This window comes from Lutra lutra, chromosome X (genome assembly GCF_902655055.1).
Source record: "Lutra lutra chromosome X, mLutLut1.2, whole genome shotgun sequence".
NCBI classification, from domain to species: domain Eukaryota; kingdom Metazoa; phylum Chordata; class Mammalia; order Carnivora; family Mustelidae; genus Lutra; species Lutra lutra.
The window spans coordinates 58,697,605-58,715,256 of record NC_062296.1 but is presented as its reverse complement, the minus strand read 5'-3'; the positions used below and the strand labels follow the sequence as shown (position 1 = coordinate 58,715,256).

General features: G+C 45.8%; 1 protein-coding gene across 3 annotated transcripts in view; it reads right to left on the bottom strand.

Moving 5' to 3' along the window:
* Positions 1-17,652, bottom strand: part of SLC9A7 (solute carrier family 9 member A7) — a 138,888-nt gene that overhangs the window by 20,176 nt on the left and 101,060 nt on the right. For 2 of the 3 annotated variants that reach the window (XM_047715005.1, XM_047715007.1), the window contains exons 13-15: positions 13,724-13,783; positions 9,586-9,649; positions 1,018-1,100 (exon numbers count right to left, since the gene is read on the bottom strand). In XM_047715005.1, coding sequence (XP_047570961.1) covers positions 1,018-1,100; positions 9,586-9,649; positions 13,724-13,783 — 207 coding nt within the window. The remainder of the gene's footprint in view (positions 1-1,017; positions 1,101-9,585; positions 9,650-13,723; positions 13,784-17,652) is intronic. The other variant, XM_047715006.1, reaches the window with a different exon arrangement.

Sequence of the window (17,652 nt, the reverse complement as noted above, 5' to 3'; positions counted from 1 at the left end):
CTCATTCATACAAAGTTCAAAAAACAGATAAAACTATTAAGTGTTATTAGAAGTCAGGAGTGTGATTACATCTAGAAAGAAGGGTTGGTAATTGGGTTATGTCATCTGGGGAACTGAAGACTTTGGTTTTTTACCTTCTTGGTGTTCAGTGTTTATTTTGTGAAATTCATCGAGCACCCAAAATTTGTGTACTTTTCTATATGGATCTTAGACTTCAAAAAAATTTTTTAACACTTTCAAAGTTTCCCGACTTTGTACTGCCTATCCATTTGATCACTATGTCAACTTAAATTATGGAAGTTTAACTTCTGGATTTTTAATTTCCACTGGGGAGCAGGTGAATCTACTAGAACAGAGTCTGCCCTGCAAGTGGTCCAGCTAAGACATGGCTCAGACTTGTCTTCCATTCAGCCAATAGGAATTCTCTTCCCCACATGGATTAACTGTCCAAGTTCTACTACCCTTCCTGACCACAGCCTGGTTCATTGTGTAAATTTAACTAATTCACTTACACAGGCTTATTTCCCTCAGACATAACGTTCTTTTTTTTTTTTTTTAAAGATTTTTTAATTTATTTGTCAGAGAGAGAGTGAGAGAGAGAGCGAGCACAGGCAGACAGAATGGCAGGCAGAGGCAGAGGGAGAAGGAGGCTCCCCGCCAAGCAAGGAGCCCGATGTGGGACTTGATCCCAGGACGCTGGGATCATGACCTGAGCCGAAGGCAGCTGCTTAACCAACTGAGCCACCCAGGCGTCCCAGACATAATGTTCTTAAGAGCCACAGGAGTCTACCGGCCTGTGGGTTAGCCACCCTAATGACATAAAACATTCCTCTTGGTCAGAGTGCTGCTCGCCAGGACTACCTGTGATTGAATGATCATTGCCTCTGGCCCAAGAGACGACTGACTATACCTGTAACAAGCACACGTCTTCCTTACTCATCAGAATTCATTTATGGACAACAAGAGAACTTCATCATTGGTGTTTCACAAATACAGGGAAGCCACTGAAAAGGATACTTGTGGTCAAAGCTATACCACAGCCTGAAGAGCCATGCACTCTCCTGCTTTGTCCGGTTTCCTCTGGCAGAATCTGGACCATCCTAAGAACGAACAAGAAAACAGATGGTTAGTTGCAGAAAAGGGATTCAAATTGGGTGTGTGTGTATTGGGAGGAGGGGAAGCTTCTTTACCAACCAATAACTTTTAGGGATTCTGAGCTCAGAGTCAAACACCCTATATCACCAAAGTTTCAGATATACTAGGAGGTAATACCTTGAAAGAAACTGAATAAATCCAAAAGGCAGACATATCAACCCTCGAACTAAAAAGGCCTGTTTATGTCTGTGGGCAGATCAACTCAGTGCGGTACAAAATTTCTTTTGGCATTCTTACTGTAATTTTCTCCAAGTGCCTTTTAGCAGATTGATTACGCTAACATAGTGTTGATCCTAATGGGCCGAAACTGATCGATAGGGAATACTGAAGAAAGCCTCTATAAAACCAACTTCCCAAGTCTCCCCAAAGCTGGCCTGGGAAAGTCACGCTTGACCGTTCCCTGACGGATCAGCCCCGGGCTCGCGGTCGTCCTTAACGGAGGCATCTACACTGCCTTCCAACTGGGTGAGCGACTTGTTGCCCTGACAGCCTTAGGATGATGGGGGCAGCAAGCAAGGGAAATGGGGCCGCAACTATTTCTATTATTTTAAAGGTTATTTATTTATTTGAGAGAGAGAAAGAGAGAGCACATGAGTGGGAGGGGCCCAGGGAGGGGGAGGGAGAGAATCTCAAGCAGACTTCATGCTAAGCATGGAGCCCGACATGGGGCTTGAGCTCATGACCCTGAGATCAGGACTGGAGCCGAAACCAAGAGTCAGGCAATCAACCAACCCTGCCAGCCAGGCAACCACGCACTTCTGTTATTTCAGCTGCCCTCGAGTGGTTACTCCTCTCGTGCCTTTCCAACTCAAACATCCCCGTCATTTAATTTGCAAAATGACTTGCAATATCGAATATTCATTTGAGGCTTGGGCCATCTGCTGTGTGCAAATATTACTATTCAAGGGCAGACTAACTACGGCCATGGGAAGCCACTGCTGGCATTCTGTGTCGTTAGGTGACAAGCTCTGGAAGTAGGGACCGCTTGGGAGGTATAGCCATCTTTGTCATCACCCCTGGAAAGTTACAGGGAGAGGCAACTCTAAGGCAGCTGACAACAGCCAAACGCACGATGAGCCACAATTCCCAGAAGCTCTACGTTGCAACGCATCTGAGCTCCCCCTGTGACTGAGATAGTATGGGTCAGAGATCTCTGAGAAGGGAGAGCACGAGGACAAGCCAAGGGAGGGAAATCAGCAAGCACTATTTAATTTCCTAATGTTTCCCATAACAAAGGTTATTTTTTACAAAAAGAGTCCCTAGGGGACCTGAAGAATGTTTAGGGACACATGTGGAAATGGCTTGGTTAAATGAGCCCTTCTGGAGATGAGGAAATTTAAAAAAAAAGAGAGAGAGAGAGAGAGAGCGCATTCCCAGAGACCAACTATATTTCCCATTTTTAGAAATCATGTGGAAGAAAGAGGGCAGAGAAATGTTTCCATTTGCAGATCATGGTCATTCCTTCAGGTAATTAGGTGCTGCCCTAATGACAACTCAAGGGAGGTTTCAGAATGCCGCTCAACTGACTGGGAAAAAATTAAATGTTTTTTTATAAAGTGATAGGCTCTAAGCTCGTGGTCCTAAATGCCTGCAGAATCAAACTAAAGAAGAGACTAACACAGAGACATACACGATCAGGAAGGGTACCATAAGCCAACAGGAACAAGACAAGTCCCCCCGAGTCAGGTGCATCCACCCCTCCCCTAAAACAGCAATAAAAACGACAAACCCTGCCTCTGTCCTCCTAAGCTCCGTCAAACCACAATGGGGTGTCATCACCTGGAACCCTCCGTTCCTACCACCTCACCCCTACGAAGCTACAGGAGACTTCAATAAGCCCCCAGAAGGACCATTACCGTGAGGAAAGCAAAGGAATGTCTCTTTTTGAAGGCAAACTAACAGAAGGTCTTCACGGGCGACAGAGAGCTATACCTGCACTCCACAAATAAGATTAAGGGGCCTTAGAAAGGTAGGAAACAAAAAGACTCTGCCCAAAGGTTACCAGGGGTAAATTTTGAGCAAATAAAAAGTGTAGTTTCATAGCAGAGGTGCTAAACAACTTCTTATTCTAAGAGATGGTGCCAGAAGCAGGACTAGGTACAGGAAGAACATAGGTAAACCCGCATATGGTGGCTTTGGAGAAATCAGGGAGTGTCTGTGGAATGGGACTAATTTTTTAAGCTGGCCCAGAAACAACCAATAGCTGTTGGCAAATGGGATCTGGGGGCCCCCTTCTTGCTCCAAGCAGTCTAGGGCTGAGCAGGGATCAGTGTGGGTGCAGGCAGATCCTGTAATAGGCAGCCCCCTCCCCAGGCTGCATGTATAGAACAACTTGCCTTGCATTTCCATTCAAGCGCTGCCTGCAGAAAAGGTGGGGACCCTGCCCCCCCAAACCTGCATTCCTATAGGAGGGTTTTATGCCCCAGCCCAGGCTGCTTTTAGAACCTGAAGCATCCTTTCAGATGGTCACCTTCTTCCACCTACAACAGCTACCTGGCTGATCCCTATCCATTTTTCGAGGCTGGGTCCAAGGCTGGCTTCTCTGAGAATGTTTCAAAGACAACAGAACACACCAACATGTATAGATATGAATATCACAGGCTTTCTCAACAAAAGACTTGGGTCCAGATCCTAGCTCTACTCCTGGCTGTACTACTGTCTTGCTGTATGACTCTGGGCAAGTTTAAATTGACGTGTAACTGACATCCGACATTGGGTCAATTTACAGTGTACAGATGTATTGGTTTGATACATTCATCTATTGCAGTAGGATTACCATGTTAGCATGAGCTGCCCTCTGTGCCCTTTCACATAATTCTCATTTCCGTTTGTCCATGAGAACAACTAAGACCTACTCTCTCAGCAACTTTGCAGTTTATAAGAGTACTGCGGACTATACTCACTACGGTGTGCATTACATCTCCAGAACTTATTAGCCACAGGACTGTACCCTTAAACATTTCCCCAACTCTCCCAACCCCCAGCTCCTGGTCACCCCCATTCTACTCTCTGTTCTTATGAGTAACACAAGGGATTTTTAAACTTTTTGTTGACATTATTAATAGAGAAACCCCTTTAAGTAAATATCACTGACTCTCCTTATCCCCATTTTTCGAGGATGTAACAATGAGTGTATATATATTTGTTGCATTCATTAAGCACCTAAAGGTGTGCCAGGCACCATGCTGGGTGCCAGAAACATAAAGAAGAATGACATTAGCACTTGCTTCTCCAAGAGCCCTTTTCCAGAGGGGAAGACACACAGACATATGGTGACAAATGCGATGAAGAAAAAGAAGGCAGATTAAAAAACTGAGGAGTGACAAAGGTCCTATTTTTGAAATTTTTTTTCTAGAACTAATAAATAATGATTTCTGGACAGTTATATTTATTTCCATTCTTATTGTTAAAAGATACAAATTTTCCAAGTTAAGATCATTACAGTAATGAGAACAGCTTATGGCTTTTTTCAGAGATGGAACAGAATACTTCCCTTCTCCCCCCATCCCCCACCACAAAGATGTCTATGTCCTAACCCCAGGAGCCCATATGTTATGCTATATAGTCAAAGGGGCTTTGGAGATGCACTTAAGGTATTCCAGGGGGCCGATGCAATCACACAGGCCCTTAAAAGTAGACAAGGGCAAAAGAGTCAGAGAGTTGCAGTGGAAGAAAAGGCAGGAAAGATACAAAGTGTGATAAGGATTTGCCCCGCTATTGCTGACTGTGAAGACAGAGGGGGCCATGAACCAGCACATGCAGTTGCTGCTAGGATGGGATCTTGACCCAGGGCCAATGGTCCTAGCAAGGAAATGGGGCTTTAGTCCTACAACCACATAACTGAATTCTACCAGCAACCGGAATGACCCTGGCAGTGGGTTCTCCCCCAGAGTCCAACCCCGCCGACACCTTAATTTCGGCCTTGAAACAGAGAAACCAGCAGAGCCCGCCAAACTTTTAACCTACAGAATACAAGACCAGTGTCTTAAGCCCCTGAGTCTGCGGGAATTTATTGCAGTGGCCTTAGAAATCCAATGCAGAGCAAAAAAGCAAGTAAGTGATGTGACCCAATTTGGGCCTTTCTTTTTCTTGTCCCTGGGATGGTGGAGCCAACGACTCTCACAAGGGAGTAATAACAGGTTTTAAAAACAGGGAATCAAGAGCTACACAATGCCCACTCCAGGGTTTTTCAAAGTAGGAATGGGCACACGACCCTCCTGGAAACCCTGTTAAAATGCGGGTTCAGAGTCAGTGGGTCTAGGTGGGGCCTGATGGTCAGCATTTTAATAAGCTCTCTGGGGATACCCAGGCTTCTGGTCCACGGGGACACTCGGAGCAGCAAGGACAGATCTGCGGACCTCACCTTTGGCACTCTCCACCCTTACCGTCCCCTTCATCACACTGTCACCACACCCTTAAGAATGGACGTGCATGTGCATGGTCTGCAGATGTATCCCAAGGGCCTGAACGATTGTCCGGAACATAACAGGTGCTCAGTAAGTATTTGTCAAATGCATGACTAAATTAATGTGAATTCTGCACTTCTAAGAAAAAAAAAAAAGAAAGGCCAAAAGGGAAGTCTGGGACCAAGCGGTGGGGGTGGGGGGATGGGGTGAGAGATAGAAGAACAAAAAAGAAAAGCATGGTGTTGGTAGGGACAAAGAGGAGGAATTTGAGAAAAGGCCCTTCCTCAACTGTTTGAAGTCAAAGATTTAAGTAACTGGGTATCAGGTTTCAGCCTAGAGGAAAACTGGGGAAGGACCCAGAAAGCTACATGTCAATGTGACTATAAACAGCCGATTTTCTGTGTGCTCGTGTACACTTGTGAGCGCACGCACACGCGCACCACAAGCCAGTAGTTCCCTTTCCTCCACACGCCACTCATATCCTGCTTGTGGCCTGGTCCTGCTGAGATGATAAAGCTAGGATAAATTCCAATTCATGCTCCTAGCTACTCCAAAGCAGTCCCATCAATGCGTGCTCTTCTGTTAACTTGGGGAAGGAAGTAAATGAGGTCTCTGTCTGGCATGAAAAGGTCCCCTCGAATGGGGTGGGAGGTCACCCCCAAGCCCAGGCAGCTTGCCTCCAGCTGGGCTTTTGTTTTGGTTGCAGAGTCACCAAGACCTCTGGAGAAACAAAGCAACTGAGGTTTTTTTGTTTTGTTTTGTTCTAATGAGTCAAACTTGCCAGGGACATGAAGCAGAAGTCTGCCCACAATATTCTTATGCTTCCCTCACACAAAGCCAGAAGTTCTAGCCAAAAGCTCCTTTCCTTCTCCCACATGAGCTAATATTCTGTAGTTCTGTAGCCAGAACTCTTGGGCTTCTAGAACCAGTGAGGAAAATCACGTTGTCCTAAGAAATTCATTTCCATCAAAATGTCACTTTCCTCTTTGTTTTTAGGAAGATCATTTAGATAATGAGGTAACAAGAACTGCCCTTTCTTTTCTGATGGGGAACAAACATCTGGACTTTCCCCATTTATGACTGCAGTTTCATGACATCACTAAGCGTGTGACCTGAATCCATTTCAGGGGAAACTGCAAGAACCCAGGATTTTACCCAAAAATGAGAAGCCCATTTATTTCTCTGTTTTATTGTTGCTCATGACCACTGAGTGCTCCCAGCCCGGTTGTTAGTGGCTCACTGGACTGAGAAGGTCAGGTCAGGAGGTCTGAGAGATATAAGGCCTGTTAAGTACAAGGACATGAGTCCGATTTAAGAAGGTGCCCTGGAAACCAAGCTTGAAGTCGCCTTTGTTTCCCCCAGTCTGACAGCAATCTTGAAAGACTTCCACAACGCCAGTGGAATGGATTCTGAGGACCCTCGGCATGACTATGTTTGAGGCTCGGAAGGAGGGAGGTTAAGGGAAAGCCATGACACCAGCTCCTGGCTAGGGCGGGCCACCGGGTGCCACTGGGAGTCCAGCAGAAGTCACCACTAAGGGCACATTCACAACTGTCCCATCGAGGACACTGAAGACCCAGGCCCACCTAGGGAGGTTTCTGAAACACACTCTGCCTGGGGCAGGGAGCAGTCACTGCCCACAGTAAATGCACTGCACCAACCCTTAACACTCAGAACCCACTGCTTTCTCCAACATTTCCATGGAACAGTGACAGCAAACTTGTGACTTAGTTATAAGCCCAGTGTCTCCATGTGAAGTTCTTATGAGATGGAAGGTGAGTTCGGCTACAGGAAAGCAACCAAACCATTTCATGCTTTTCCTTTCACAGATGCTTACATCCAGAGGCAGGAGCAATGAAAAATAAACAAACAGCACAAGGGCTGGGGGTGTCTGACAAGTCTGGAACCAACAAGATGAAATCTGTCCAAACCCTGGCTATCCAGCTGGAATTAGCCTGTTTTCTTACAAAATTCATCTGGACCAGCTGTGGTCCTGGGGAGGAAGCTTTGGAGCAGGCCATTTGTATCCTTCCAGAGCCCTTCTTCTCCTTCCAGTAAAAGAAAGACACTTCACCCAGGTTTCCTCAGGGTGAGTTTCAAGATCTCCCTGTTAGACTCTAAATTAGCTTCCAGGTACACAATTCCCAACCCCTCGGTTTCTAAACTCCTTAATCCAAGGTAGGGTCCAATGGCAACTTTTCAAGAAGAATTTCTCTGGAGCACCATTCAAGTGGTTGTCCTATCATTCCCCATGAAGCTCACTGAAAACTCTTCCTAAAATGTCCCGCCCTTTCAGAGGTTGTGGCTTTGAGACCCTGAATGGGCACTGCCACCAAGACATGACCACCCTCAAAGAGAAAGAAATCAGGAAAAGCCACAGCAGCACTCCCAGGCCCCACAGGGCACCACCATAGGCAACACTTGTTTAATGGGCTTCAAGGGCTGGAGTCATTTAGAAGGTTCTCTGGCGTCTGAAATATAGAGAGTAGGTTTAGGATGGAGTGTGATTCCACTGACTGGAGAGAAAGCGACACCCGATACGGTCACAGACGGAGCATGTGTGTGGTTGGGTAAGGCTTTCTGCCATGCTGCACAAAAGAGTTCTGGACCCGGTGGGGAGGGGGGCATTGGTAACATTTTGGTAACACGTTTTTGCTCTTAGTATAGCCTCTCTCTACCTAGCCCTGCCAGCCCAGGAAACGCCGGCCCTGGGAGGAAGCAAACCCTGGGGACACAGCAAGGGTCCTGTGGCAGCCCGCACTCACGTCTGCCACTTCGCTGATGCTCTTCCCATGAAGAGGTTATGATCTCTCTCCCCTCCCGTTGCATCTGGGCTGGCTTGAGCAACTCAAGTGCGACCACCAGTGAGTCCCAGAGGTGACCAGAAAGTCCTGAGACCTTTAGGATCAGGTCAGAAAAGGCGATGCCCAGCTGCGGGAACCCTGAGTCATCGGGGATGGGGCCCAGTGCCCCCAGGCCACGTGCAGGCACCATGTGTGGGCACTGCAGTCGGCTGTCCTCCTCTTCGGGTCCTCCCAGCCCAGGCGCCAGACAGATGAGTGAACGAGTCTCTGGCGGATTCTGGCCCCCAGCTTCCTGCTCAAGCAAGGACAAGCAGCCCCTGTTATGCCCTTTCCAAAGTGCCAACTAGAGCATCCGTGAGTGAAAGAAACTGTCGCTCCCTTTCCTCTGCGTGATGCAGCTGGTTACGTAGCAACAGTAACTGGAACAGATGGCCAAACCGCAGGCCAGGACGTTCCTCTCGGCCACATGGACTCTGTCAGGATTCTCCGTGGCAGTGGGGACATGTCCCTGCTCATCACACTCAATGTTGCCATGGGGCTCCTCTGATCCCAGCCTCGACAGCTTCCTTCCCCGGCATGCTGTCCCAGGCTATCACTGCTGCCACCACCCTGCCTAAGCCCTAATGATCCACCTGGCGGTGACCTTCTGTCCTTGGCGGTCGGGGTGAGGGCCCCTGCTCAGCCATTCCTGGGTTTGTGGGGAACTCAGCAGGAGAGGATCCTGGGCCTGGAGGAGCGGGAGGACCTGAAATCACCCACGTCCTTCCTCTCCTCCTCAGATTCCCTGGGCTGGAGAGTCAGAACCCATCCCCCGCCTTCCCCTGCCTGGGCACTACAGACAGACTCTGACCCGGGGACAGTGAGCCAGTCACCAGTGTACCCAGTCTATCCATTCTCAGAAGGCAGGCAGTCAGGGACTTAGCTGGAATGCTCTTCCTGGCTGGCATACCCCCTCCATATGGTGTTTTAAAAATGCTGACCCTAGGGTCTAACCCCGGCTTCATCACTTTCTAATCCTCTGACTATTAATGACTCACTGAGACTCTCAAACTTCAGCTTCTAATCTTCAAAATGGGGACAACGACTTCCCTCATAAGGCTGCCATCAAGGTCATGGTGAGGAAATCCATGTAAAGAGAACCCGGCCTATAGTAAGTGCTCACTACATTGTAGCTCTTTAGAACAGTGTCTTCCCTTGAAGAAGCACCTCTTGTGACTTACCCCTTGTAAGACTTGAAAGCTGTCGTTGTTGGGTGGTGGGTCTTGATCTGGGTCAACACCAACTCTGTAAGTCATCAGGGAGAGAGACAAGGAGAAAAAGGGAAAGCATTAGCTTGGACCACGGCAGCCATGCTGGCTGGAAGTAGCCAAAGAGGCTGGCCGTCTTCCGGAAGCGGAAGGAGTAGTTAGCTAGAAGAGGAAGGCTATCATGCAAAAGTCGGGAGAAAGAGGTCATGTTCCATGTCAGATCCCGGGGGCAGGAGAGGCAAGTGGTACTATGTGCTTATAGCCTATATGAGGCCACTGGGGAAGGGCACCCAACTGTCCCTCTGTCTTCCTGCACCAGAGGGTCTGTTATCCAAACATGGGGCTCATTGCCCCATGCCTTTTCCCTTCTGCTGCTCCCTCACGTCTGCCCTGACCTGCTTTCCATTCCCTAAATTTCTGTTCCACCATTTTTCATACATCCAGGGTGATGCCTGAAGAATTTATAGTGAACACCTATATATCTACCACAGAGACTCTACTGTTAACATACTGCTAGAGTTTCTTTATTGCATTCTCTCCACTTCTCTATCATCCATCTTAATTTTTAGATGCATTCAAATAAAGTTGCAGACATAAGTACACGTCCCCTAAATACTTGGGCATACATTTCATTAACGTCTTATCCTGGTGCCCCACGTCCTCCCACAGCTGAGATGACCTGAGAAGTGACTCTTTTAAGATCAACAACTGAAGACAGAAAGAAAAAGCAAAGTGGCAAAATCCACTTACAACAGATCCCATGCTTTGACTAGGGTAGTCATCTTGGCTTAGTAACACACCAGCTGTTGTCTTGTGCACCTGTTAATTCTTCATCCCTGTACCTTCCTCACCCTGAGGCAGAGGACTGTGACCTCGATCACAGGGGGAGGGTGGAGAAAACAAAGAGGACAGGAAAATTCTCTGCCTTCCCATGCTCCCTCCAGTGTTGCAAAGAACTATAAACCAAGAACATGGTTTCTGGCAGGTCTGACTCAAGCTTGAAGGGAGGTGCCGAATAGCTTCACCCAAAGGTCTTGGCAATCCAGTACTGGGGTGCTGGCTCCAGTGAGTGGACAGCAGACTACAAAAACCCACGTGTGTACACCTTACTTATCTTCCTCTCCCTCCCTCTTTCCTACCTATGATGCCCAGGTTATTTCTTGAAAATGAAAACAGAAGACAACAGAGATGTGCCCACCTCCGAAAGCCAACATCTACCCTGTTTTAGCACAGCTCTGTTAAGCACTAACCCGAGGTGTGTGTCCCTGGAAAGGGGGAACTATGGAGGGAAAGGGAACAGAGAGCCCGTATGTGGCTGAAGGCGAAGTTTAAAACCACAAGATGAATTCACGTATTTGGCAAATCTTTACTGAGTGCCTGTGACACCAGGTTCTGCTCTATTTAAACTCTAGGGTACCTGACACCAGATTTCCTACCTACAGGCCTGGGCTTTGGTAGAATTTTTGCAGGGAGTTCGATGGACTTTGCTATGTGTCTAGGAGCTGCTTTGAGGCTGGAGAGTCTGAGATTTGGAGGCTTGTCCTTTGAGGACTTTTGAACAAGTCTCACAGAGATTTTCTGACACGAGACCCATGCAATTCAGGGCTGTCCCCCAAAAGTCCTCCCACCAGAGCCTCAATGTACCTGATGTGTCTAGTGTATCAAAGTGTTAGCCCAGAGGTCACATATGGAATTCCTAGCTCCTGATTTTGAGACCTCACCTGTTTCAGACACTCTTAACACACAATCCCCCAGAGAAGAGCCCAGAGTAGCTCGGTCTGCACTTGTGGTATCGACAGCTAGGAATCCAACGTTAGGCCCTGCTCTGTGGCCTACAGCAGCACAAAGCCACTTCACGGCAGACTTGTTTACTCAGATGAGCTCCCCAGTGCAGACTCAGAGGGGCAGAGTGCTGGTTACCCTGCTCTTTCTCCGACAGCCTCCCGGAATGCCAGGTGACACAGCAGCCCTCAGCCTAACCACCAGCTCTGACCAGACTGTGGGGCAGGAGCAATGAGATTATTTGATCTGAAGGGTATGAGGCACAGTTTGGCCAAGAATGTGGCAGTCCAGGTCTGCCACTAATAATCTCTTTCTATACTGTGAATTTTGAAATAGGTGTAATTAGCCTTCGTAAATGGCTTCCGCGTCAGCAAAGATAAAACACGTTGACGTTACTGTCCTAGGTAAAATAGGAAGACCGGGAGTAGGAGAAAAGGTTGAGGACGCCCTGTATTACAGTAACGAAAATAAAACCGAATATAATAGAAGCTGCCGAATGAAATTTCGCCCCCTCTAGGCCTTTTACTAATGTCTATTAAAAGGAAAAAAAACTTGGTTAACAAGAATTAAATTCTGTTCACCAAGAACTGCTTATGAAGACTAGGTTGTGACTATTTTCATTCAAGTTCCGGCAGTGTTGGTGGGACCCATCTATTTATCCTGGGCCCATGTGGTCAGGTCAGAATTCAACATAACAAAGCACAAAATGGTGAAATAACTTGATAACATCACAAAAGTAGGGTCACCCTGAACTCATCGCAAACTCGTGATGTTCAGTGTTTTTTTGTTCAGGGGAACTCGGGAATGATTCTAGATCCACGCTGTCCAACAGAACTTACTGCAGCTTTCTAGATCTGCACTGTCCAATGTGCTAGCCACCAGCCACATGTGGCCAGCCCCTAAGAAGTTGAAAAGTGGCTTACAGGACTACTGCTGCACTTTACATTTCGTTCAGTGTCACGCCAAGTGAGAAAATAGAGCAATCAAACTAATGTGCTCATTCTGGAATGAAAACATATAGAAAGAACATGAATAATTTCCTTTCTGGTATGAGTGTAAGTACATTCTGACGAGCTGCCATCTAAAATGCCAGGAAATCCCAGGAATTTTAGAGGTGTTCTACTTTAACCAGTGATTTTTCAAAAATGTGAATGGCTGAGGCTCTAAATCATTGCAGGACTAGGAGACACATGCCTTTCTGTAAAACCTTGAACTCCAGATCACAGTCTGAATGCTCTCATGTCCCAAGTGGAATAACTTGCACTGTGCCCAAAGGACCTTCCTTCCTGAAGGTGGGATATTTCAAAAGAAAGGGTTTCCTCTGTACCTTAAGTGCTACCTAAAGTCAGGCCTCCAAAAAGTGAATATGTGTGTGTGTGTGTGTGTGTGTGTTTTAAACAGCAGAAAAAAAGTGTGAACCCAGGGATCTTAACAGCTTCCATTACTTATATACACATCGTTATGGCCCATTCGGAGCCTGGTGATTTCACAGCGTCCATGGCCGGTGATGAGCAGGGCTGTTCTCTCCACTGCCCTCAGAGAGTGACGTCCTTTCACAGTGGGAGGAACAGAGCTCAAGCCTACTGTGCCCTGATTTACGTACTGGCACTGAGAATCAGGTTGGGAAGAACACACGCTGATAAAGACGCAGAAAGGGCAAAGGAAACATTAAAGTCTTTTTTCTGCTTGCCCCACATCGCTCCCTCTCCGAAGCCTAATCGGATCATGAACTTGGGTGGACACTGAGAACCTAACTGCATTACCAGAGTCTTTATCTTTTGGGTTTCTAAAAAATAAAACAAAACTGCTTTTGTATCTTCAGATTCCCCATAAGGTACGAGTACACACTTACATACTTTAAAAACTACTCAAAAGCACTGGTACTTCATTCAGATGGTGTAAGCCCTACCCCAGTCATGGCAGACATACCAAATCCTAATTCTCTTCATGAGTGAACAGCCTTGTTTTACTAAGACTTTGTGGAAGATGTGTCTGCGGCTCTGAGAATGGACCGCTCTGGCCACTAAGCTCAGTTGTGTAAGAGGGGAGACCGTTGCCAACTCCGGCTTTGGTGGGGACACACACTGCCTAGTATGCAGGGACAGAGAACGGAACCTCAGGAACACCGAGCCAGCAAGCAACCCAGAGACAGGGTGAAAAAGGGGTTAGACTTGACCCGACCTCTTGCCCCTTGGCTGAAAGGGGCAGAGGGTGGGCGCACACAGGAAGGAAGAAAGAGACAAAACGGCATCAAGAGAAACACGTCAGGTTAGAAGGAGGAGAAAAGCCAGGCGCAGTTAATTTGTTTCTGAGGATTTCTTCATGTCACCTGAAGTACTGCCGGCGCAGTTCGTTCTGGTCCTCTTCGGACGGCTCCTCGACGCCAACTCTGGGCAGCAGCAGAAGGGAACGTGAGTGTGATGTGGGGAGCACAAGGGAGCCAGGAGCTCTGGGCACAGGACCCGGACCACGCCCATCAAGGAACAGGCAGACTCACTCTGAAGAGAGATCCGTACCCTCTCTGAAACTGTACCCATTCTCGCAAACCCAGAGAGGCTGCTAAATTTAAATTTAAAGCAACAATGTTAGGAGCTAGGCCCAATGAGGATCAATTGGGAAGGAAGGGAAGCCTCTCAAAAGATCACGTAAGGAAACCAGAGGAATGCGTGCAGCTCGTGGAAAATGAATTTATACAAGTTTTCAGGAATTCACCTGTTCCATAGCGCAAGGTACATCCATAGGAAAAACAGAAAACAAAGTTGTTACGAAACACGTATTTGAAGTGTTTACACATATTTTGACACATATTCGACAGAAAGAGCAAAAAGCACCATATTGTTGAAAACAGCAACAATACTTAAAAAGACAAAGATGGCTTTTTTTTTTTTTGACACAAGTAAACTGTGTTGTCCAAGGGTTCCTGAAGGTCAGGAACTCAACTTCTGCTCTTCTCTTTCTCTTGTGCCTTAGAGTTGACATGGTCCCTTTGTACATGCTTTAACAATTTCTGGGTTGTATTCAGGGTACATCTGAACCTTGCCATCAGACTAAGAGCAGTGTTTCACGATCTTGGCACTATTGACATTTCAGGCCCTGGCCTTTACCTCCCAAGATACCAGTAGCAGCCCCCTACGCAGTTGAGGCAACTCAAAATTTTATCTCCAGACATTGCCAAATGGCCCCTGGGTGGCAAATTGCCCTCAATCAAGAACCACTGCACTAAATCATATATTATCAGTTGGGGGTGGCACTGTCCCCATGGGTGTGAAGATTGGTTCTTGTGAGACCAAAAGTTTTAGACATTATAATGCTTTATACCCTCTAAAGCATGATCCTACATAAACAAGTCTATAGCAGATCTGTGCTATTTTTTTTCCCCAGATCTATGGTATTAAGATTTCACTGGAAGAGGTAATCAGGAGAAAAACATTTTTGAAGGGCTCCTTGTAGGGGAACAACAATGAAAACAATGTGGAAAAACACTGTGCTAGACAATGCCCAACTTCTTACGCTACTGAAATCCCTGGGAATCTGCAAGTGAGAATGATCTATGCTTCCTAAGGGGTACCTTAAGTCACCTGCTCAGAATGTGACTTATAGCAGATTCTCTATTTTACTATACTACTGAAAAATTGTAACCAATTACAGAAAAGCAAACTGGTCTCCATTAAGGTAAGATTCACTGATAATAATAACAGCAATGGGAGTAGTACTGATGTTATGATTTGTAATGATAATATAATAAAGATATATAACACATATAATATATAATAATTAATAGCTAAAAGATACTAAATGCTTACTATATGCCAGATGGTACCTTTATTTCTTTTTCAGATGGTACACTTCATGGGAGAATTCTTTATCACATTTATTTTATCCTTGCACTACTATCCCCATCTAAACGGGTGAGGAAACTGAGTCAAAGAGGTAAATAAGTTGCCCAAGGTCACAAAGGTAGAAAATGGTGGAACCAAGACTGTAGCTAAGGCTCTTAGACCCCAGAGCCCAGTTCTTCACCTCACAGTATCCACCCTTTAAAAAAAAAAGATTTATTTATTTGAGAGGGGGGTAGGGGCGAGGGGCGGAGGGAAAGGAAGAGAGAAACCCAAGCAGACTTAACGCTGAGCCCAACATGGGGCTCCATCCACGACCTTGAAATCATGACCCAAGCCAAAACCAAGAGTCGGGACACCCAACCAACTGAGCCACCCAGATGCCCCAGGATCCATCCTATGATTACACGCTGGCGTCCTTAAAAACGCTTTTCAAATATCCAGTTACAAATGCTATTACATAAAGAGCTCAGGGCTTCTCCCTGCCTTTACTCTTCACAGTATCTGGCAAATCATAAATTCTCAGTCTAATAGGATTATACTGAGCAGAGTGTCCTTCCTTGTCCTGGAGTGTCTGCATGGCTGCGCTGTGGGGTATGAGGGCTACCCGGATGCCTGGGCATGTGCCACTCCAACCCCACCTTCACCACCATCTCATGTGTGTCACCTGAAGCTGGCGGCTCCAAAGAGCCACCATGCTGCCCAAATGTGCTCTGCACACATACCAGGCTCCTTTGCTGAAACAGTCCTGTGGTCACCTTGTTAAATTGCCAACATTACGTCCCGTGTGAATAACAATATCTGCTCAAGGGACTAAGAAAAATATGTAGTTTGTGCATTACCAGAAAACAATTTGGGCATCTCGCCATCATGTTTTAAAGTATCAATCACCACATACTGATTTTAAAAAGATAAGTTGGATTTCTGGAAAGCAGTAACCTGGCTCTGGATTTGGGTCACGTTCATTTTTATTTTACACACAGACTAGAACTTAGCCATGGTAAAAAATCACAACTAACTCCTCATTATTTATGGTGGAACTCGGAATCCCACCCTGGGCTTCTGACTTCTGAGCAGCCACTTAACAACTCATAAGGGCCTCTGTCCGTATTTTGGAGAAATAAGGAACGGGTAGGTGTTGATTTTACTTAGGTCATAGAGGTCAAAACACCACACTGAACTTCAGGGGGTTTCTGAAGAATTTTAGAGTAAGAACCTGGTTCACATAAATGATTCATATTCATGAAGTAACATCAGAAACCACAGGCCAGAGAAACCAATGAATCTCATTACTTTATTTCTGAGGGAATTTCTTTTCATGTAATCTCTATAAATGTCAGTTTCTATACTCAGACAATCACTGTTTAAACAAATCTGGAAAATGCAAAGTACTGACACCAAACATACTGTTTACCTATTTGCTTCATTATGCTGTCTGGGCAGAGCTGGACAGAAAGAAGGAAAGAATAAAGATAGGAGCAGAAGTCAAAGAAATGGAGAGAAGAAAAACAATATAGGAAATCAATGAAACAAAAAGCTGGTTCTTTGAAAAGATCAATAACATTGACAAACCTCTAGCAAGACTGAAAGAAAAAAAGAGGAGATATAAATGTCCAATATTAGGAATGAAACAAGGAGTGTTACTACAGATGTCACAGATGTGAAAAGAATAATAAGGTAATGCTATAAACAACATAAATTTGACAACTTATATGAAACAGGACCAATTTCACAAACTACCACAGTTCACCCAATATGAAACAGATAATCTTTTTTTTTAAGATTAATTTATTTGAGAGAGAGAGAGCAAGCATGCGAGTGAGGGGAGAGAGAGAGAGAGAGAGAGAGAGAGGGAATCTCGAGCAGACTCCCCGCTGAGTATGGAGCCCAATGTGGGGCTCAAACCCATGACCCTGAGACCATGACGTGAGCTGAAATCATGAGCTGGATGCTTTATCAACTGAGCCCAGGTGCCCCATGAAAGAGATCATCTTAACAGCCCTATAACTATTAAAGAAATTGCCTTCACAATTTGAAAACTCTTGAAAAAGAAGTCTCCAGGACCAGATGGTTTTACTGGAGAATTCCATTAAGCTTTCAAGATGAGTTAACACAAATTCTACACAATGTCTTCCAGAAAACAGAAGATTAAGGAACACATCCCAGCTCGTTTTGTGAGGCCAGATTACTCTGATACCAATATCAGATTGGTAAAATAGAAAAAGGCAGTATAAAATAGAATAGAAAAAGGAAAGTAGAAAAATAGAAAAAGGCAGTACCAAAAAAAGAGAAAATGGTAAACCAATATCCCTCATGAACACAGAGCATAGAAATCTTTAAGAAAATAATAGCTAATAGAATTCAGCAATATATAAAAAATTTATACACCGTAACTAACTGGGGTTTGTTTTAGGGAAGTAAG